General features: G+C 43.6%; 1 protein-coding gene across 1 annotated transcript; it reads right to left on the reverse strand.

Annotated features, from left to right (window-relative positions):
- Positions 1–20,924: 20,924 nt before the first annotated feature.
- Positions 20,925–23,683, reverse strand: LOC147436062 (uncharacterized). The gene is made up of 5 exons (XM_086488956.1): positions 22,146–23,683; positions 21,909–22,046; positions 21,760–21,825; positions 21,570–21,638; positions 20,925–21,475 (listed from the first exon to the last, which is right to left on the reverse strand). The coding sequence occupies exons 1-5, from the start codon at positions 23,127–23,129 to the stop codon at positions 21,404–21,406; spliced, it is 1,329 nt and encodes a 442-aa protein (XP_086345082.1). The 5' UTR covers positions 23,130–23,683; the 3' UTR covers positions 20,925–21,403.
- Positions 23,684–23,719: the final 36 nt, after the last annotated feature.

The raw sequence follows: 23,719 nt of genomic DNA on the forward strand, positions 1-23,719 counted from the left end.
CGGATTAAGAACCTAAGTAACCATTAATTATTAGGAAGGCATTCCCCATGGTATTAAGAGAAGATTTCTAACACCTAACTTGGTCAAACTAGTTTGTTGGACTGCTTGATTTTTAAACCTAAACAAGTGATTATGACAAAAAATTACATTGAATTAAATGTTTGATACTAAGCAAATGCGGTGAATATTAGGCTACCAATCACAATTAAAGCTGACAATCATAGATGCAAAAAAGATAAGGGGCAATGCTAATGGACAAGAAACACCTGTTTGTGTCGATGGTCACGCTTGATTTGAAGAGTGAGTTGAGATAAAGATTCCATGAAGGTCCAAATCCTACCAATAGCAACACGCTTCTGTACACACCAGGAAACAAAAGGAATACCTCCAGGAGGCACATTAGTGAAAAAAGGTACCAACACTTATTGAACACAACAAAAAACATAAGGAACCCTAACCTAATTATTTGCACTCCCCCTAGAGAGTCAAGGGAATAGGATATTGTAGAGTTTGGGGGGAAACCCTAAGGCTAAACCCCTATCCTCGTCGTCGAGATAAACAAAGTCATCATCCATGAGACCATATGTGCCATCCGTGTAGTCGTGTAAATTTTCTTCTTCATCATAGGTGCCCATGTTTACTAAGAAGGTCACTAGACGCCTATAGTCATCTTGGTCAAAAGGGTAGGCTTGTGCAATGGGAGAAACCTCTCTACTAAGTATGGATCAGACGTGGTCAAGAGACATATCAGCCATTCTAACTCCTCAAAATTCCTCTCACATGCTAGCGTACCTATCAAATCCCATTCACATGCAAGCACTGGAAAGACCATGTGAAATATTTATGAAAAGTAACGAGGGTACCTCTCACCCAAGGCAGGAGTGGATGACTCTAGCGTACTAGCCATATCTATACACGCAAATAAATGATGGTTAGAGTGCAAATATTACAAGGGTCGTGTTTTTGTGCATAATTTGTTTTTATGATTTGTGTTATGGCTCTTGCTCTTTTACTTTTTTATCTTGTTTTTGTGAGTATAAGGCTTTATATATACATTCCCTCAGATCGGAGATTAAGAGGTCAGGGAGAAAGGTTGAGAGGGAAGCAAGTGAATGATGGATGTCCACAAACACTCCCCCCTTCCTTGGGTAGATCATACCGTTTGAAATGATGTCGTCACCCTTTGAAACCTTCCAGTTGGTAATAGGTGAGGATTTTTGCCAGTAGTTTTCTATTACCCTAGGTGCCTCGTCAAGTTGCAAGGGTGGTAAGGTACTCTCCCAGGATCGAACTTGAAGTGGTTCATCAGGTGATTCTTGAACACTGGGAGGTGTGGATTCTTTTGTAGCTTCATGGAGGTCCATTACTATAGATGGAGGCTGTGTAGAAGCTTTTACCTCTATGGATGTATTACATGAGGAGCTAGAAGCTTCATGGAACTCCCCCCTTCCTGAGCTAGGTGGAATAAATTGGTTTTGCCTTGAAGGCCAAACTAGCTCTGGACTAGGTGTGTAGCATTCTGTGATCTTTCCCTTCCCACAGTCTGCCATTGGCTTTAGCGTTACACTGTTTGACTCACATGGGTTTGTTGTCGATATGGAAGGACACATTTTACGTTTAGGTACCCAAATTTTCTCATTTCCATCATAGTAGCATTGGGCTTCTAATAGTTGTTTTGGAATCCATCGTGATTTGGTCTTGACTCTCCTAGGGCGCGCTCTTGGTTTTCCCAGGAAATTTTTTCTTGGAATGGATGGGAGGGTTGAGGTAGTTGGAAGTAAGGCCTTGGGGACCCATTGATATGTACTCTTAGGTCGTGGATGAGGACTTGCAATATTACTGCTTGCTGCAACTACAAGTGTTGAAGTGCTAGGTTCATGGGTAGCTGGCAAAGACGAGTTAACCACCTTGGCTTGTGAATGTTGGCTATCCTTCAACTTTGCTAGAGTTTGCAACGTAGGTGAATTTGCTTGAATGATAGGGGTAAGAGTCGGTGGTCACGTCGTGACACTAACAGTATCCCAATCAATAGTGCATTTGGTTGCCAACATCCACGTGCGTCCCAGGTTTACGTTGCCTTCCATAGCTCCCGCGGGCATGACTAGAAACCTCTGCACTATGCTTCCATTTTCATAGACAACAGGGGTCTGAAGGACTCCAAGGATAGCAGTTTTCTTTTTATTAATTCCCTTGACTTGCATCGTACTCGGGGATAGGGTCGGTTTCCCTAATTGACACCAAACTCCATAAGATAACAAATTGTGTTTAGCTCCCGTATCTAATAAGGCATTGTATAGTACTTTCCCATAGGGGCTATTTAGCTCAATTGGGTATCGTAGGGGTGGCTCAGATTCTAATGAGTCGTTATCTGTGTCCTCGAAAAATGCTTGCGTGATTCCCAGATTAGCCTCTCGTTGGCGTCTAAGACGTTGTTGTCGTTCTCAAGCCTCAACTCTTGCTTGGATTTTTTAAAGCTCTGCTTGTTTCTTGGCAGCCTTCTTTTGATGGATGGCTTGCAACTCTTCCTGGCTTAGAGGATCATAATATCTTTTGAATTTACTCCCATTAAGGAATCCAATGGTTTCAACTCCATCTAGAGTCTCCACACGAATAGTACCTTGCGGGGTAATTTCACACACTCGATATGGCCCCTTACCAGCGTATTTCAATTTCTTCTTTTCATTACGTACCCCGTACATAAGAACTTTATCACCAACTTTGATGTCTTTATCCTTTAAATGGCTATCAAACCACTTCTTTCTCCTATCCTTCTCCACTAGAGCATTTCGCACAGCTAATTGCCTCTCTTCATCTAGCCTTTCCAGGATATATAATCGCTCCATTAAGGGGTTACCATCCCAACCTTCTTGAGAAGCTACTCGAAGACTAGGAATGACAAACTCCCATGGCATAACTGCTTCTTGGCCATACACCATCTTAAACGGTGTGCAATTAATAGAAACTTTATACGAAGTACGATAAGCCCATAAAGATGATGTAAGCTTTAGGTCCCAATCAGTGCGATGAGCCTCAACTGTCTTTGTCAAAATGGAGATGAGAGTTTTGTTGGTACTCTCAACTTGGCCATTTGCTTAGGGATAATAGGGTGTAGACTTGTGGTGAGATATCATGAAGTTTGATGTGAGTTCTTTTATTACTTCATTTATAAAATGAGTTCCATTGTCACTCACAAGTTCAAAGGGGCATCCAAAACGTGTGATAATGTTCTCAAAGAGGAACTTAGCTGTTGTTTTTGCATCCGCCTTTCGTGTTGCTTTTGCTTCAGCCCATTTGGTTACATAATCGGTAGCCACAATGATATATCGTGATTGCGTGTTACGTGCAGCCGGACTAATCGGTCCTACAAAGTCTAAGCCCCACTTTTCAAATGGTTGGGTTACCTTGATGGGATGTAGAGGCATCCTATCCCTTCTTTGTGGCTTGTTGAAGCGTTGGCATTCATCACATCCCTTTGCAAAAAGTGATGCATCCTTAAACAGAGTGGGACACCAATAGCCTGACTGTAAGATCTTTCGGGCAGTCAAGTTTCCTGAAAAGTGACCACCAGCTACGCCCATGTGTGCCTCTTGTAGAATATATAAATACTCATCCTCGCGGGCACAGCGTCTAAGAACATCATCTTTTTCTCTCTTATAGAGAGTTCCAGCCAGTAAGCAATAGGGTTCACATTCCTTGATTAATTTTCGAGCTATATCTTTTCGCAGTTCTTTGGGTGGAAAACCATTAACTAAGAAGTTAACAATCTTTTCACTCCATTCAGGCATTGTCTCAACAATGAACAAAGGAGTATCAGGCAATTCATCATCAACCCCTATAGGAGCTTCGCCATTAGGGATACGAGATAAATGATCCGCCATGACATGTCTCCTCCCAGGCCTCACAACAACGGTGAAGTCAAACTCAAGAAGAATTAACAACCATCGTGTAATTCGACCTGTGGAACACGGTTTGTTTACCAAATATAGCAATGCTTGATGATCAACATAAAACACAAACTTGGTAGCAAGAAGGTAATAGCAAAATTTCTTTACTGCGTAAATCATAGCTAAACCTTCGCGCTCTGTAGTAGTGTAGTTCATCTCGGCATCATTTAATTGGCGACTTGCAAAGCTAATAGGGTAGTCCAATTTATGTTCTCCTGGTTGAGTTAGAACACACCCAATAGCAAAATTTGATGCATCAATATGCACATGAAAAGGTACATTCCAATTGGGTGTTCGCAGGATTAGAGCACTTGTTAGGGCCTTCTTTAATAACTCATAAGATTGATGACATTCTTCCGTCCAGTGAAACTCGATAAGAAGCTTGTACAATGGACGCGCTATCTCGGCAAAGTTTAAAATAAATCTTCGATAATAACCAACATGGCCCATAAATCTTTGAACTCCTTTATAGTTCGTAGGTGGTGGAAAATCGGCAATGGCTTTAATCTTACTCTCATCTGTGGATATCCCGTTCTTGGACACTATATGCCCTAGAATGACTCCATGCTTAACCCAAAATTGGCATTTGAAAGGGTTCAATGAGATGCGATAAAATCTGCACCTTTCAAATATTTTTCGTAGATATAACAAATGCTTCTCCCAAGAAGAATAAACACAAAGGTCGTCTAGGAAAGCTTCACAAAACTCCCTTAGAAATTCTTTAAACGCAGTGTTTATTAATCGTTGGAATGTAGCAGGGGCATTCGTTAAGCCAAAAGCCATAACACGAAATGCAAACACTCCAAACTCTGTGATAAAAGCAGTTTTAGCTTGGTCCTCTAATGCAATTGTGATTTGATTGTAACCAGAGTACCCATCTAAAAAGCTATAAGCTTCCTTGCCCGCAACTCTTTCAAGCACATGTTCTGAATATGGCAAGGGATAATGATCTCTCCTAGTAGCTGCATTAACTTTCTTGAGGTCCACGCACACTCTTAGTTTTCCATTCTTTTTTGGCACAATGACTATTGGAGAAACCCATTCTGAGTGCTCAATAGGGTATATGAATCCACATTGGATAAGTTTTTCAATCTCCTCTTGTACAATTTTGGCGTACTTAGGATTCATTGGATAGGATCGTTGCTGGACGGGTTTAGCAGTATTGATCATGGGAATTATATCTTGCACCACAGAAGGTGGAACGCCCTTCATGTCATGATATGTCCAAGCAAAGATATCCTTGTATTCCTTGAGGAGCTCCTTAAGTACAGCCTCTTCAGTTTCGGTAAGGTCTTGAGCAATAAAGACTGGTTTAGACTCCTCACCTGGTTCTGCTAATTCTATCTCTTTAACTATCGCTGGACCATCATAGACTCCATTGCTTTCATTGGTAGGTATTCGTTGGGCCTTGGCATACACAACCTTTCGCTCCCCCGTGGTATAAGATTTAAAATGTTCAGGAGCCGTATGTAAGTCAGCAGGCTCTTGTCCTGACGGAGACCTTTCTTTTAGTTCTGCCTCCTTTCGTTGTTGTGCTAACTCTCAGTTTTGACGTCTTCTTATAGTTCGACTCAATTTCGGCTCTGTAACCTCCAATTGAGCGAGGTCAATGGGTCGCGGGCTGCACCACATGACACTCTGGAGATGTTCACCCCAATTGTCTACTAGCTTTCGATGAGCATCACATGCCCCTAGATAGCTAAGTCATTCTGCAGTAGATCTTTCCTTGTTTATCCTAGCTCTCACATTTGCTCGATATCGTCGTCTCTTATATGACCTTTGTTTCTTGTTAAGGTTTTGATTTTGGTAAATGTTTGAACTTGACTCGCTTGATAGGTCTTCGCTTGTATCTTCTTCACTCTCATATAAATTACCATAGATGGTCGTACTAGACCTTCAGTGTTCAGTTTCTATACTTGGCTCACTCGATGTTTCCTCAGGTTCTGAATCCATTTCTCCTTGAGATTCCGTTTTTGATGTGTATTGGCCTGAAGCCTTTGAGGAATCATCGGTTTCACTCTCAGGTAGGTGTGTCTCTTTCTTATCATCGGATGGTACATGCGCTACACCTAACATGTTTACTGGTGCAATGTGTGGTATCTCTTCCCCATCTGGTGTTAGCCAGGTTGTTCCTCTAGCTCCCCATGTATCTATAGTTGCCGCTAGGTGTAGCCAATCGACATTGTCTGACTCAGCCATTCCGGGTAGGATATCCATATAAGGAGAGTTCTCCCCAATATCCGTGTCTTCGTTACACGTGTAACAATACTGTAATGGAGCTGAGTGAATTGTTGTGTCTGATCGATTATCAATGATGAATTTATTTCCTAGAGGATGCGTTCGACCACTTAAAAGATCAACTCGAATGACAGAGTCTTGGAACTGTAAGTAGACGTGGTTTTTGGACCAGCCATGCACCATTTTTGCTTCCCTCATGAATGGACGCCCTAAGATCATCTCAAATGACATAGGATGCTTGGAAAAATCCATAACAATGAAAGTCTGCCTTACCTTGTGTCCCAAGACCTTGATCCTGAGATCCTTAAGCATTCCAATAGGCGTAACAATAGATCCATTAGCCATTTTTACCACTACGCTTGTGGCTTCAAGGTGAGGTCGCCCCATAGACTCCCAACAACTCTTTGTCACCATGCTGACTCCCACACCACCGTCAAGGACTCCCTTTACAGTTAATCCTTTAGTAGTGATTGGCAGAGTAGCATTAGATTCATCACCTTCAAAGTATTGCCCCAACTTGTTAACGGGTACTTCAATTACAGATTCATGTCCTGCTAGGTCAGATGGTGGTGCTAAATGTTCCTCATCATTCATTACCGAGTCAGGTTTGTTCATATGTGCAAACTGTGTTAATCCGGCCTGTAATTCTCCATTGAGGAAGGCTCGAAGAGCTGAGACTAGCTCGGGGTCTTTATATAGTTTGGACATGATGGTGGTTCTAACTTCTGAAGACATGAAATCCATCAATTTGGCAACATTTAATGGCATCTTGTGGGACGTAGGACCCTGACAAGAGAATGGTGAAGATGGAATCTCCACTTACTCAAGGGGGTCGGGCATTCCCTCACCAAACATTCTCTCTAGTAGGAAAGGTGTGTGTCCACTTTCAGATGTCCTACCCTCACTCTCTTCCCGAATGATACTGGGTATAGCTAACGGCCTGTAGTTCTTGTGAGGTTGAACTTGTGTGGGAAACACTGTGTCCGACATCTGGATATGTTTGGGTTCAGGTTCTAATGTTCGTTGAGTTTCTTTCACCAAACCCCTCAGTTGTTGGACTCGTTCAATTTCCACTGTTGTGTTTGGATAGGTTCCAATCTTTCTCTTGCAATCCTCATTTTTCGTCTCTCGTGGCTTATCTTGGGGGTTCGCAATTGGGTGGTTTAACTTTGAATACTCTTTTGGTGCTCGTGGTAATTCCCTCTCGTGATCCTCCTCACTGGCTTTTTCCTTTGTAGTAATAGTTTTGGTCTCCGTGGTCTCTATCGAATCTGAGTCATCCTCAGGGTCATTCATATACACGGGATCCTTTCCTGTCCCTATGTTAGTCTTTGAACTAGGTTTTGAGCTAGAAGCATTAAGGGATTTCTTTCTTCGTGTTTTCTTCTTTCTCGCTCGGCCAATGGATGCAGCATCTCTCTCTTCGAGGATGTAATTTTGCTTTTGGAGCATCGACCGTGTGAGTGCATACACTGGTGCTATGTTTATAGTTGGTGGTGTCCCATCAACAATCTCTATTATGTTCAATGGTGTGATTTTCGGTGCGTTTGGATTGTTAGGACACTGTGCGATCAAATGATCTATGCCACAACGATTACAAGTGAGTATTGGCATTTCCAATGCACTCCCTTGACTTGTTTGCATTAGTGCGGCATTCTTTTGCATTCTAATGGGGAACTCAGCTACTCGATGTGGTCCACCACATTCGTAGCACTGAAGAGGTGGTCTCTTGGTAAAACTATTAATGTTTTGGCCTCTTGCTGCTAGCGCAGTAGCTTGATATACCGGTTTGATTTGTCCCCAATGGTCTTCCATATAGTACATGGGACACTCCTCAAGCATGTCGACTCCATAGGTGATACTAGAGTCTATGTCCTCTTCGCAATCTACATAAGTATTAGATGACTCACAACCTATTTGGTTCATAGGTGTAACTCTTGGATGAGGGGGTTGCGGTCCTAGCACTGGAGGTGGCAACGGTGTGGTTTGGACCACATTTTGGGTTCTAGGGACCATGTGTTGTAATGGCAACTGTTGCTCCATGGGTGGGGTAGGCATCAATGCAGGAACTCGAGGTGAGTCTGCCCAAGCTATAGGCGGTCTATTTTCCATGATGCGTTTAAGCATTAGGCAATCCTTCGCTTGATGGCCATACCTACCACACGCGTTACAAGTCCCATTAAACTTTACTCTGAAAGTAGGGCATTCACTCGTAGTATGTGGGCCCAAGCAAATTGAGCACCATTGTTGCTCCCTTCTTGGATATATATGAGTGTTTTGTGGAGCACGATTACCCCTAAGGCTTTCTTGGATGGCCTTTGTGAGATCTGCCAAAGTCATCTCAGATATCGTTTGCTCTTTCACGATTGGCTTTATCTTCATTGGCTCATGCCCTGATGCTTGCGAGCTACTTGACTTCGGCTCGGCAGACACTCTTTCTCCTGCAATCATTAAATTATCCTCCAATTGGATTGCATTCATGGTGACTGCTTCCCAAGTAGTGATACCTCTAATGACTAGGCCATTATAGATACTTTCATGTCGTAGTCCCCTAATGAATCTATCGAGCAATTGGTTGTTGTTGAATCGCTCGTTTGGATTGCATCGAGAATTCAAATTCTTTAGGCGACTAATGAAGTCTCTCGTGGATTCACCTTCTTCTCGTTGGGCTTTCTGGAGCTGAGAGGCTACACCCCAAAGTACTCCCTCTCGTATGTATTCTTTTAAGAACAGTCTCCTAAGAGTAGAGTAGATCGTTTTTTCTTCTACTCTTAAGGTTCTATACCAATCTCCAGCCTTTCCGCTTAGGGTCAAACTCAAAGCCTTACACTTATGTAGCTCATTGTGCTCTTCCAAGGAATTGCACACATGTTCAAAGACTTCCATATGCTTTCTAGCATCTCCGTCTCCATTGAATTTCTGTGTGAGCTTAGCTACTTGAACTGCCTTGCTCCTAGGCTCTCTATCAGGTGCACCACGTATGTTTTCCGCAATAGAGCGACCGATAGTTTGAGCAAATGCTGCCAAATCTCCTATTTGAGCAGGTATAATGGGTGTATGTGCTCCTGGAACCACATGTGAGATGGAAGTTGGCCTTGGCCTTGGCATACGCACGGCTCTTGGGTCCCAAATTTTGTATGGTGGTGTACCGGAGGGTGGTCCAAAGTTTACTGGCGTGGCCCTAGGCATAGGGGGTGCCTGATATGGCATGTTATTATTAAATGGCATGGCTCCACTTGTATAAGAGCTTGGATAATTCCATTGTGGATTGTAAGCTCTTGGGATAATCGGAGGTGTAGGAGCTACATGAGGCTGAGGTACGACAGGTGCACATGATTGATACATACATGTAGGTATAGTTGGGGGCACTGTGCTACTAGGCATCGGCGCAGTATTAACAAATGAACTCCATGGTGTACTTCTTGTCATGCTCACCACTGGATATGCATGGTAGCCGTAGTGTCATTAAGAGAAAGATGAGCTAGATCTGGGAAGGTAAAGCTGCCACTTGTGGGCTCAGATTGTACTGAGGCTCCTGGCGAAACAACATATGGAGGATCAATGGGGCTCACTGAGGGAGTCTCCATTTGTGACAGGGTTGGTTGGTTGGCCTTTCTCGTATCCAAGAATCTCATTAGGCCTGTTGAAGGCATGTTGATCCCTGTGTTCTGTCTTTCTAACTCGACAATCCTATGGAGGACATCACAGACTTTCTGTTGTTGCTCATCTATGCTAGTAGCACCCGATGTGGATTGTAGAACATCTAACCAACCCACATGATAGGTGTGTCTTGTGTACCGATTAGTTAAAGCCTCTGCTTGTAGGTCATACTCCCAATTTTTGTTTAGGAATATCCCATCTAGGCCTGGCGTGCTGGAGGTTTCCCTTGAAGTGGAAGCATTATTGCTCCCCATAGCTTGCCCCTCCGTGACTGCTACCTTGGGAGCACTCGGTTGCTCGGCTGGCATGATTGTTGTCATAGGAGCCTTTGCTTTCAGGGCTCGACTTTGTTCTAGCCCTCGTAGGTTCTCAATTTCCCTCTCCCTTGTTGCTTGCATATAGCGTTCGATCTCTTGCACTTCGGCAAGACTCCTACCATCGGGTAGTAAAACCTCAGAGGGAGATAGTCCTAAAGGATCAGGAGGTGCAGTGGATGGAACATTCACATGCACACTCTCAAGAAGCATAGGGTCCATTTTAGGCATGAATGACGAATTTACTTCCCCACTCCCTTCATTTATTTCATTAACCGCATGTTCGGAGCGAGTAGCTCTACTAAGGGTCTCTTTTAAGCGGCTAAACACGCTAGACCCGGGCCTTGGGCCCATGACATGCATATCTTGACTTGAACTATCAGGGTTTGGTGTAGGATACCCCTCCATGACTTCGTAGTCAGAGGAAGAATCACTAGACGCGATATGAGGATCTTGGGTCGCGCTACCTTGAGTCCCGGCCGAAGGTCCAGAACCTAGGGTGGAGGAATAATGGGTGCTCGCGTAAATGGAGGCACTACCAATATGCTCGTGCTCTAACACTCATCTAGAGCGTAGGTTCATATGACTTGGATCCCCTAGAAGTGTCAGTGAGGGCCCGTGAAGGCTGGTTACCTAGTAATTTTGGGTGTTTTGCAACCCAAGTCTTTTCTTATTTTTTGATTTTTTGGTCCTTTTTTTTTCTGACCCAGCTATAGAATAGAACGTATGATAGCTCAAAACGAGCGTCTCGGTCAGAGGGACGTGCCGTGCTTTACATCCCTCCGTTTGGTCACTTTATGCCTTCGGAATCCCTAAAACCGTCAATTTCTAGTAGGGAACGAGGCCCGAATTAGAAAGTCTAAGGGTGCAAGTGGGAAGAGAAGGGAGGAGAGTGGAGGACTTGCCCCACATGCTCTCATTCCCTCTTGAGGGGGTAGGGTATATATAAGAGTGAGTCTAGTATATATCAGAGGGCTGAGGCCTGGGCTTGGGCTTGGGGAAATGATCCCGATCCCGATCAAAATTTTAGTGTAGCCCCCCAGTCACTCACACTTAAATATTTTCGGTTTTTTTTTTTTTTTTGTGGCGACGATCGCGTGCGGTTTTGGTGACCCTTTCTTGGCCACACACGCTGTCACCTACCTAACCTCCCAGTCAACAGCTCACAGCTCACAGATAGCTCACTACCTTATCTACTTACTAACAGTGCTGCTACCCACTAACTAATCTACTAACTAATCTGTTAACTGCCTACAGACAGTGAGCTAACTGTCCACCTACTTCCTTTCTCACTACCTTACTGTGCAAAAACTGTGTGCAGGCAAACCTTGACAGAAACTGTGTGCAGACTGTGTGCAAGCAGAAATTGCTAACTGCCTTCCTACTTATTCATTCACTGCAAACAAGCTAACGACTACTAATTGTGCAAAGACTGTGTGCAAACAGAAAACACAACATTATGCAGAAATCACAGAACTTGCAGACAACACAGAAATTAACAACTTACAGAAAAACAACTCATTCCTCTTCCTCTTCCTCTTCCTCTTCTTTCCTACTACAAACAACTCATAGGAGAAGCACAAAGTGCCTCTTGGGCTTAGTGCAGGGCGTTTCCCCGGCAGTGGTGCCAAAAATGTGCGCTCCTTGCCGCACTCTCGAAGCAAGGGACTTGCCGATACACCGTGTGCGAGCCACAAATGGCTCCAAGCACACAACAAGACTAATCTAGCAAGCTCAAGAGAGCAAAGGGTGTGTCACTCACCGCTCTACGCTCTCCTTCGTGGTGGATTCCTCGCCGCGATGAAGAAGAAGCTGCAGTCGTGCCACGCTCAACCGCTTCGCCGCCGTCGTGCCTTCGTAATGCTCGATCGCACACACACTCTCCCTCTCTCTCTCTCACACACATACACACACACACGAGGAGGTGAAGAAGAAGAAGATGGAGATGGAGATGCAGATGGAGCAAGAGCACTCTTCTATTGCACAAATGAGAGAATGAGTGAATTTTAGGTTTGGTTGGCTTTTATATGAGCTCACCCCATTCACACTTGGGTGCCCATGCTTAGCCAACTAATCCCTTGAATGTACCAGTTAGAGTGCACCTCTCATCGGCGATCACTCTTACCCTTTTCCTATTGGTCCGACAAGCCCGGTACCTGACTCTACCAAATACATAATACACGTCCGTCGTAGGTGATGGGGTGTCCGTGAGCTGTGAGGGTTAACACTCTTTTTTGGAACAGAGGTGTCATCAAAGAGGTTCTTTTGCCGTGCTCTCAGCGAGGAGAGTCGCACAAGCTGTGAAGCCGGGATTGCCAGTGTTCTTGATGCTCGAGGTTCCATGCCGAGCAGGTTGTAGTCAAGTTTTTATGGCGTTTGTAGAAAGGTTTTCGTCGCGATTGAAGCAAAGCATGCCAATTTTGGGTGTCGTTTCTTCCCTCGCTCCCCCCCTCTTCTCTTTGCTCCGTTCCGACAACATGGTGTCGGTGTTTGAGATGTGCATGCCTCCTTGGGCCTCTCTGTGTGAGAGAGAGAAAGAGAGAGTGGTATGTGTCGTGGCACGATCGTAAACGAGCCAAACCTGTGTGGATTGCCATCAATTGTGTGAGTTTTGAAGGTGAACTCTAGTGAATTGGGGTGGAGTGATTATCCTAGGCTATAGAGAGGCAAACTGTTAAGGTTCCGGGTGTGCTCACCTTTCCCCTGATCCAATGTCACCTTCTCTCAAGGTTGATTCACAGAACATTCCAAGGTATGAAGGGCGGTATGTTACTTGAAAGGAATTGCACAGACATGGTGGTCTAGTCTGTTGTTACGCAGATGAGCACCTATGACGTGGTTAAATTCAAAAAAAAATTCACGTCAACTTGGACATCAGACAAATATGACAGAGATGTCATCATTGCTTGAGAATGACTGAGAAAGATACATTGTATGACTACTACCAGAGGTTTTGGGATACTTATTTACCAGTGTCTTCGTTTCAAAAGATTACTTTGAGAGACCAAATTCAGTGGTTTTTCTGTGGATTGCCAAAAGAGATTCAAGAGTATTGTCTAAACCAAATGACTCTATTCAAAGACTTATGGGATATGCTACGCAAGGATTTGGAATGCATGCCAACTAATTGACTTATCCTACAGATAGGATAGTATCCACCTCAACAGGGCAAAAGTGTGCCGATGAAGAGAATGAATATGGGGAACCGAATGACGGCTCATCTCACAGGATTCTGGAGCAGTAAGAGAATTTGATGGTAGCGCATCCAAGGGTTCTGACGAAATAAGGGAACCATATGCAAGTTCATGCGAGAATTTTGGAGAAGAAAAGGGATCAAATGATAATGCATCTTGCGGTACTGGCGATTGAGACTGATGTGCCAGTGGACAAGGGAGGCTACCGAAGCTCCCCATAGGTCCCAAGGTACAAGGAAAGGAAAGTGATACCGTGGTTCTTAATTAAGTTCAAAAACTATCTGACATTGGATGTGAAGTGGATGGAGGAGGAAGACCTAAAAAATACTCCTCAGACTTTGGAACTTTACGTTGAGGCTTTTGTTCTAGCTTTGACTATTCCAAGAGTTCTCGATGATCAGCGGGTTGAATCTGGTGTAGTCGGGACTGCACACGGGGAGTTACTCAGCTCCTTTGTCTCAAAGTACCCAGATGGAATAAAGTCATTGACTTCCTTTGTGATTCCAAGGATACTGATGGGGTGACATTATTCTGTTGTATGACTTTATGAAAGAAGTACTTTGAAATGGGAATTCCTAAAATGAAACATGTGCTCTTTCATGTGTGTATTGTTAAAGACATGTAGAAAAATATGAAATGTTTACAATATTTTATCTGTTGAATGATTTGAACTTAGTGCATCTAGATAACTGTTAGAGATCGGTGAGATCTAGATGTGATGCCTAAGTGAATGAAATTCCAGTGCATCAAGATGTCTATGTAGATGAGATGACTAGATACTATTGCGAGTGCATCAAGAGTTCCGAAAGGATGAGATGGCTACACAGTGATCTAGGTGCATGAAGAGTTTTGGATGGAATGAGATGGCTAGATTGAATGATTGACACACAAGTGTTCAATGTGAACTAAGTGTATGATTTGTGAACTTCCTATGTGGATGTATTCTCTTGTGGTGATCGTCATGGTCATGGTTTGCTTGATTGAAATGTGAAAGGATATGAATCTAATTGTAACAAGGTTTAGTAGATCAAGACATCAGAGAAAAGATTAGTGTGATCTAGACATGATCACTAAATGGTTACAATGATCAGGATTTGTGTCTCAGATCCTCAACAAAAATGTGATTGATCATTGACTAGTGTCTTTGTAGGACTCTTGGATTGGTGGAGTTTGGTGCATGAGTACATAGAGTAAGTGTTTAATGAAGAAAGTTTCTGTTCTATGGCTGTTTTTTGGAAGCATAACCGAGGGCGATTTGCTTGCAAAATTGTAATCGAGGGCGATTACAATTCTTTCAAGAGGGGGAAACGTCACAAAATGATGATGTGGCATGACCAATTGGAAGAGCAATGGTCGAGTGGATGAGAGAAATTGAATGGACTAACTTGAAGAACTTATGAAGCACCGATCGTGGGGCCTGAAACCCTAAAAGGAAAAAACTTAAACCCTGAAAGAGATTTTCATAAAATGCGCTGACATGCTGATGTGGCAGATTGTACGGACTGCTGATGTAACAAGATTGTATAATTTTTTGGGTTTAACGTTTGTTTGCTAACATGGGAGAACAATACAGATTTTTTAAATTACACTAGCAACTTTTGCAGCCTTCAGCGTGAGCTTTTGGGGTACTATGCTTTTGAAACTAATGCTTTTCTTTTCGGGCATCCCTTGTGAATTTATAAGAGCCCTTGGGCCTCTCACTCTACAGAGCATCTCGACGTAGAGTCTGAGAGCAGAGGACCCTCGGGAGTTGTACCTTTATGTGATCAATAATAAAGAAATACCAAAAGGGACGCCAGTCTTTGGGGCCAGTGCTTTTAAGCATAGAACTCCATTGTGCCATGTCGACTCTCTCTCTCTATTAAAGTTTAGTGATTTTTGAACGTTATGTTTGAGTGTTGCTATTGACTTCTTGTTTGGAGTGTCCAAGCCTGTAAGACACCAATTATCAGTAATATGTTATTGGAGCCAACTATGGCATAAGTTGCATATGAGACAATAACTGACACACTTGTGACCAATAACTGCATGAGGCAAGTTATTTTAAAACGTAACCAATAAGTATCCATCATGTGACACAATGTGTGCCCTCTTTTTTTGTGGAGAGAGAGAGAGAGGGGGAGAGAGAGGGGGAGAGAGAGAGAGAGAGGAGAGAGAGAGAGAGAGAGAGAGAGAGAGAGAGAGAGAGAGAAGAAGAAGAAGAAGAAGAAGAAGAAGAAGAAGAAGAGTATTTTACGACGTTGTATTTTAACGTCGTAAGAGAGAGAGAGAGAGGGGGGGGGGGGGGGGGGGGGGGGGGTTGTTTATAAGTGACACGCCCAAAGTAGAGGGATCTACGGTGGGGGTTTAATCCACTGTTGATTCCATCTACATGGGATTAAAAACAAAGGCTCCCTACCATCGCCGCTCGCGTCTCGAACCCCAGACCTGCCACTATCGCTCTCACATCTTATCTAGCTTGCCTAGCGCAATACGTTGAAATATATGCGACTCTTGCGCTATAAAAATCCTGATCCCTGTGGTGCGTCGATCTGACGGTCCTAATTCCTCGCGCCGCCGATAAAGTTCCCTTGCCGTTGATCCCTTTACTTTGACCCCGTGTCACTTATAACCGGCGGGTGGGTGGGGGGGAGGACGAGAGAGAGAGAGAGAGAGAGAGAGAGAGAGAGAGAGAGAGAGAGAGAGAGAGAGAGAGAGAGAGAGAGAGAGAGAGAGAGAGAGAGAGAGAGTGGTGGGGGGTGAAGAGAAAGAGGGAAGAGGGTGCGGGAGTGACACGGAAGAGGTCGGGGCACACAGAGAGAGAGAGAGAGAGAGAGAGAGAGAGAGAGAGAGAGAGAGAGAGAGAGAGAGAGAGAGAGAGTTATTAAATATTGCTAGTGCCCCTCTTTACTTGTTAGATATTTTTGTACGTTGTGCAGTTCTCAGACTTGATGTCATCATCCTAAGGACTAGCTAATCTAAGCAACTCTGCCTCGCTTTTAAGACCCCATATGTGGCGCTTTCCAAAGCCTGATTGAGTAACTGCCATTGTCGCTTTCTAACACCATTGAACAACTTCATTGCAGCGCAACCTGTAGACTTGGTAAGGTGTGAGGTCATCTTCTGCTTGGTTATCAACACATCAAGCCCTACGACAGGATCTTCTTCTCCTCTTCCTCCACGACTTGGCTGGAGTGTGCCTTTGCTAGGGTGTAAACACGGTGGAGCACCATGTGCCAACGGAAAACAATAGAGTGAAAAACTTTAAGAACTTCAAATAACATTGAGCTAAAAGAGATGCATGACACACAAGACGGGGAGTGGTGGAGTTCCACCTAAGAGAGGACTAGCCTCAAACATTGGCGCCTCTTTCGGTATTTCTTTATACTGCTTGAACTTAGTACAATGCCGGTACTCCAAACTCTGCACCTCCATACTGAAGTCTGCCAGAGAATGAGCCCTTGGCTCATATTTAAAGTCCCTTGGCCTCTAAAAGAAGTTACAATGAAAAGCTTTTCAAGTTTTATAAACATATGGTCCAAAAGCTGTCGCCCAAAAGCTGCGCGAATTACAAAAATCTGTATACCTACCATATCAGTAGTGCAATTCGCGAAAGTCCATATAGTTGCCATGTCATCATGCTCCACGCGATTTGTGTGTGTGTGTGTCCTTTTATTTAATATCTTGTGTCACTTGGGCCCCATTGGATGGAGTCCCATAAGTTGGTGGGAACTTCTTGAAAATTAGGCCACTCAGCAAGACTTTACAAGTTGGTAAAACTTCTTATGTTGCTTTTGCTTCTCCTATTGCTTCTTCCTTAGGGTTTAAGCTCCTCGACTGGGATCTGCAAGTTTGCTCCGTTCTTTTAGTGGCTTGATACATCAACAGTTTGTGACATCTCCCCAAGTGATATACTCCACCCGCGAGTATATCACCAAGCATTGAAACCGGTATTCAAATCAATCAAATAATTCAAATTAGCACCAAGACAAGTTTAAAATATTAAGTACCATCCATTCAAACAAATTTTAAACAGTACGTCGGCCAACAGAGTTCAAAAGTATTAAAACAACCAGATAATTCATTCGGGTTTTTGTTTGGACAACCAAATTTGAGGACGATTGGATTGTCTTTCTGCATCACGATAGTGGTTCGGTTCCATATCTGGAGAGTCGCATCATTCTTGTCGTGCAAAGACATGCCCAAGACAACGTCGTAATTGCCAACTTTATAATGTGGAAATCATATTTTCCGTGATATCCTTGAATGGTCACTAAAAGAGCACCAATGAGAGGTACCGCCTTCTAAGTCTGATCGGTGACTAACAGGTTCAATTTCACCACCTTGTGGATCATAATCAAAGTCCATCTGCTTCAAGAATTCTCGATGGATAAAGTTTTTGGTAAGCTCTTGGGTCAAAGAAAATTAGGGCTTTCAAGCCATTGACTTTTCCATATGCTCGACACAATTCATTTATGCTTTCAAGGTGTATGCCATAGATGTCAAGTACAAGTATAATGGTTGCTTTACTTCGTTTGAATGGAGATGGTCACGAGATTCTATTGACCGTCAGTACGAACATCGGCTCCACTGGTTTGTCAGTGTATTGGGGACAACCAAAATAGTTATGCAATGTTTGAAAACATCCAAAGAATTGGCCTTCTTGTAATAAGGTGTCTTGTTGTTGAGGCGTCAAATGAGGCCTTTGCGGTTGACTTTCATGAGAATCTCGAGAATGTGTTCGTTGATGTCGGGAGTTTTGATTATTGGATGGAGTTAGTTCTGTAGTAAACTCTAGTTTGCCTTTCATTAATTTGTAGCCGACCACAGCATGGTCTATAAGCTCTTGCATAGTTGAGACTTGCTTGGACATGCAATAATCCTGCACCGGTGATGGTAGTCCAATGGTGTATCACTTGCACTAATCCTCCAACGAAGTAATTATAAACACCGAGCGAGATTTTTTGAGTAAATAGAAAACCAAGCAATAAGCAATACCATCCAATCAAGTAGAAAAACTTACATATCATTGGCAATACTTAATGTCACATGAGAATACACAAAGCTAGTAAATACGTTTGGATTCTCTTTGAAATTTTAGAGGCATGCATGTAAATGAAAATAAGACGCACTTATCCTTGTACTTGCATGTGCAACGTTTCATGACTCTCTCTCTCTCTCTCTCTCTCTCTCTCCCCCCCCCCCCCCCTCTCACTCACACACACACACACACACACACACACACACACACACACACACACACACTCTATCGCATGTCACTTATAGAAATCACCCTCATAGAGGGTAATAGGTGTAAACATGGTTGTCATAGAAAGATTTTATATCATTTTGAAATTTTGCTGAAGGTTACATCCCTTTACACAAAAGTAGATGTTGCCTTCAACCAAGTACTAAAATGAGCATGAAGTGCAACAAAGAAGACGATAACATGCTACACATAAAATTATTGTACTAAGGATCCAGGATTGTCGACCATATGTCATCACATGGGCAAGAGATCAATGGTGATAATTCAACTTGAGTAAGAGCTTCAATTTCATAGTGGTGATTCTCTCTCTCTCTCTCTCTCTCTCTATATCTATATATATATATATATATATATATATATATACCCCCCCCCCCCCCTTCCCCTCTCTCCCTCTCCCACTCTCCTTTTAAAACTCCTCAAAAAATAAATGTGTTGCCAACGCAATGTGTAGGCTACCATGCGCAACCCTAGAAGTTCCGCCCACCCAACGTATGTTTACCAGGACTCTGCTCAAATTTGGCAATGCCTGCACCAGCAAGCGGAAGGCTAACGGCCAAAGGAATGGCCTACACATAGGCGTAGCCCACATGGCATCATGTAACATCAGAGCAGGTCATCTCAGGAAATCACGTCTACTCCGACTGGTGAGAAAGGAACGTGGAGGAGGAAGCAGAGGTGGCCAGTGCTGGGCAAGGCCGGAAGGAGCCCGAGTGCTGTACTAGGTTGTAGAAAGAACGTAGGAGATCTATACTAGCATTTACAAACGATAGAAAGATTCATGCTTACTGAGCTACACATGGATTTTAGAATAGTGCAACTAAGGACACTTTGTATGTCAAGCATGTAGATGATGTATTTTTAATCATTATGCTTGATGTTGATGGCATGGTGTTCATTAGACCAAATGAGGGTTATATTTGTCAGGCCTATGGTAAGACCGGAGAGACCAAGGACTAGGATGGAGCCTGCAACTCTCCACCCAACCATGCCCTATATAGGCCTTGGCTTGCTAATAATAGGGCAAGACGGATTCGCGTTGCAGAGGGGAGGAAGATTTGTTTCTTCCTCGCACCTTGCCGAGCACGATGTTGTGCGCTTGGAGATGGTTCATTCTTGCTTGTGCTACCGCCGTCGACACCATAGCTTGGAACATACCAAGCAACCCTAAAACTTGGGCACCCTAGAATTTTTGGACTTTAGGGTGGATACACACCCACTAGCCGGTGCAGCTTGGTCGACAAGCCTAGGCGACAACGTGAAGTTATCAAACTCGTGCGGCCATGCAAGGATCCCAAAGTTGCATAAGACTGAGGGGACTAGAGCCCGCAACTCTCCACCCAACCATGCCCTATATAGACAATGCCTTGCTAATAATAGGGCCCCCATGACCGCATGGCTCCGTCCTTGCCCTTGGCTAGCCCCTAGACGTGACAATATTGTTGATTTTAGGACTGATTTGAATGTTTTGAGATTTTAGGTTTGGACCTTTTACGACGTCAGGCATGTAGATTAAGGAAGTTGATGGAGGTCTCTAAGATTCACTAGTAGTACTAGGGAGACGTTACTTGCATGCACCAAAAATACCTTTTTAAGCCCTACATATGAAACCCTTCATTGTAAAATCTACATTTTTTGCTTTACAAAGCCCCCTATTGTACACCCATGAGCTACATATGATAACCCTTGGTGAATTATACCCCAAGGAAGGAGATATTGGTTTGTAGCAGACAAAGTACAGTGAGACATTGTTGCGTTGCCTTATCCTTAAATATTGCAATCCTATTGCTACTCCAATAAAGATAAGTTTGAAGCTTCCTCTTCACAATGTTAGAGATTAATTTGATGCCTTTCTCTACCGGTACGCTATTACGAGGCCAAATATTCACAGTGCAATCTCACCGGTGTGCAAATTCATGCATCTATGCATTGGAAGGCAATGGAATGGATCTTCTGATGCTTGAGCGGCACCAAAGACTTTCCACATCCTTAAGTCCATTCATTTGCATATGTGCCACCTATTGAGCTTGATTATTATGCATTACGATGAGAATCCCTATCACTTACTCTGACCCTGCTGAGTAGCAGCCTTGATTGGTCTGCCCTATCAGATAGCGTTCCTGATGGCTTTCTCAAGTGATCCAAAGTCGCCGCATACTCACATTTACGTACACTTGCTATTGAAAGATAGGTCCAAGCTTTCAAGTTACAGAGGTAGGTTGCTGGAAGGCAGCACAAAGGCATTTAGACACTCAGGTATCAGAACCACAATGGCTCATTGTCTTATGTGTTACGCTTTTGAATGAAAACAAAAAATGAAGCATAGATCTTAACAAAGAGTACACATAAACAAATTCCAAAACTTGAAAGAATGAATTTGTTTGGATGGTAGGATAAGATGACAATATGCCCACATTTTTTATATGCTGAGGCAGGATGCGCCGCACTGGGCTTGCAACTGGAGCTACACCATGAATATCAAGCTGGATTGGACAAATGTAAGAACTTTGAGATAGCTACAACAGCCTCGAGTTGGTATCCATGTACCTCAAACTTTTCAAATGCCACCATCTTCTCACTGCCTTAATATCTCAGTTACTCTTCATGGCCCACAAATAGAATTGGCTACATTGCTGTGAGGACATGACCATCTCCATTCCCTACAGAGAATATCCTCTCGTGTTATCCATCCGCACAAGAGTGCTTGATCGGATCAGTGAGCTATTACAAACTTTTGACTTAGCCGGCACTGTCTATGGGATAACCAAACTGTATATCAGCAGAATGTTGCAAGTGGATTTTTGAGTACTATTGCTCAATATCGATGTTGCCTTCTGAGTGGCATATGCGAGCGCAATGCTGTCTACATGCTGAGAGCTCCTATTTTAGGCATTAACATCCCGTCCAAAGATTATTAAGGCAGGAAGGGTGTGTATGTTTGAACAAGCTTAAAAAGAGTACATCTAGAATATACCTGGACCTGGCGTTGGAGGTGCTTGATATATTCCACCGCCTCATCGAGCATGGTGACAGTATTTGCAAACTGCAAGGAAAGAGTCATCCTCATCATGAATGTTATTAAGATTTTTCTTTTTATGAAAAACTTGACATGCTGCAGGGAATCTGAGCTTATTCCAAACAGACCATAACCTGCTATTAATTACCTTTTCTGTGACTGGCACAAGATCTTGCAGCTTCTTAATACCTTCATTGATTTTTGTCCTCCTGACCTGCACTTCATCGATCGACATGTCGCTTTAATTGACAGCACTCCGTTAGCAAAGATCCATAACCATATAAAGCCAAAACCCACCCTCTCTGCAATGCTGCGTGGATGAGTCGCGTATCCCCTCTTGGCACTCACTTTACAAAGTACTTCCGTTTCTGTCAGCCTGCTCGAGCTCACTTTGGTGTAGTTATGTGGCACTTCTCCACTCCTAGATGTAGATTCCTGTATTCAGAGTCTCTGAGATCATTATCAATGTTCATTATCAGATTCAAGCAAGCATGACAATTCAATAATTTTATGTGTGCACATCATGAAGCTTACAGATGATTGTGCTCTATGCATGTTATGAAAGTCTTGTCCATGAACTCCAATTGAGTACAATGCCCCCATTCTAGCTGTGCCTTGATTAGCTCCTCGGCCAATTTTTGCTTCCTCTGAAGACTTTCCTGCCGAAAGAACCTTTGATGGAAATGCAACATCACTGGACAAATGAGAGAAGAATTCTGCAGGCGAGCTGTGTTGTCTCAACAAACCACTTGTCCTCTTTACCGATGGGTGAAGCACATTTACTGTCTGCACCTGAGCAATCTCTCCTCCATGAGCTCCTCTGCTTGCAAGCTTTACATTATCCAAGTTGGCAGGTTCATATACAGAAGGCAACAAAAATGATTCCACGGCAATACCCGCCATCAATGTGTGGCACTCCAAGGGGGCTTTTTGAAAAGTTGGGGCTTCAAGCAGGGAAGCTGGATTCATTGCAACTAAAGCAGGAGCAGGAGAACTAGTAGACTTTGTCTCTGATGTGTGAGCTTTTACACTTACATCTACAAATGCATCAAGCTTCATGGGAGCACTGCCGCATGATGCTGCGAGAGTCGTCCCAAGTAGGCCGCCAGATGCTAAGGTTGAAGATAGTAGCTCCGGAGAGAGCCCATTTGTAGTGGAACCAGAGTGAGGCTCTTCAAACCGCATGATTCTCTCCTCTTCCAGCTGTAGCTTTGCATGATCACCATGATTCGTAGAGCTCTGAATATCTCCTAACAATGGACATTGAGAATCAGAATTACCTGCTAAGGCTGATGAAGACATGGGCTCCAGTACCGAATTAGACTCGCTAACCAAATTGCAAAGATGATCATCAAGAAACTGAGCAAACTCTATCTCCGCGAACGTCGCGAGTGTGGCGGAGTCCCCTGTCACAGCGAGCTGCTCCTCAGCATCGATGAGGCTAGCTAGTAGAGAGCTTGGGGCGGAATGGTACCGCAGCAAACCATTGTAGTGATGCATCTGCTGCAGATTGCTCATATCTGCTGGCAGCCTTCTTAGGAGGAAGTGTGGTTAACAAAGAACTCAGAGATCTGGAAGCCTTAACTTGTGGATAATGCGAGCTCAAGGTTTAATCAAAGCCCCACTGTAAATTGTGAAGAGTTTGTTCCTTTCTGCTGCAGTCATGCTTAAGTGCAGATATGGCAAAAAGGAGAAGCAGTCTACCATAGCCACTTCCATGAGTAATGGGTGTGCTGAGCGGTTCGACAACTGCACAATCTTGCTTCAATTAGCGACGCATGGCGGTCGAACAGCCCCTATTTCCTCGCATGTAAAACAAAAGATTTGGGTGTGCAGAAGATACAGCACAGCAGTCTACATTGTATCAATTATTGTGGGGTATGCGAGCGCCGAGGGGCCATTAAGAATCAGGTGAGCGGCTCCTGAAGATGCCAGGGCAGGCCCTGCAGGTCGACGTTTTTTCTTGATATTTGGCATTATGTGTAGATCGCCTGTCTTTGCTGTTGAAGTCGATGAGAATAATTGAAATGCAGACGACTGCCAAGTTTTAATGTAGCCCTGCTGGAAACTTGGAGCTTTGCCTAAATGTCTGCCATTACTATAGCATC

This window comes from Adiantum capillus-veneris, chromosome 18, assembly GCF_014529385.1.
Source record: "Adiantum capillus-veneris isolate H3 chromosome 18, ASM1452938v2, whole genome shotgun sequence".
Lineage (NCBI taxonomy): Eukaryota > Viridiplantae > Streptophyta > Polypodiopsida > Polypodiales > Pteridaceae > Adiantum > Adiantum capillus-veneris.

Excerpts from the sequence above, each read along its gene's own strand:
- LOC147436062 (XM_086488956.1), bottom strand. The coding sequence starts at position 23,129 with ATGAGCAATCTGCAGCAGATGCATCACTACAATGGTTTGCTGCGGTAC. Across the intron at positions 22,047-22,145 it reads TGCATAGAGCACAATCATCT|GAATCTACATCTAGGAGTGG; the intron begins GTAAGCTTCATG and ends CTCTGAATACAG. Across the intron at positions 21,826-21,908 it reads CACGCAGCATTGCAGAGAGG|GTCAGGAGGACAAAAATCAA; the intron begins GTGGGTTTTGGC and ends GATGAAGTGCAG.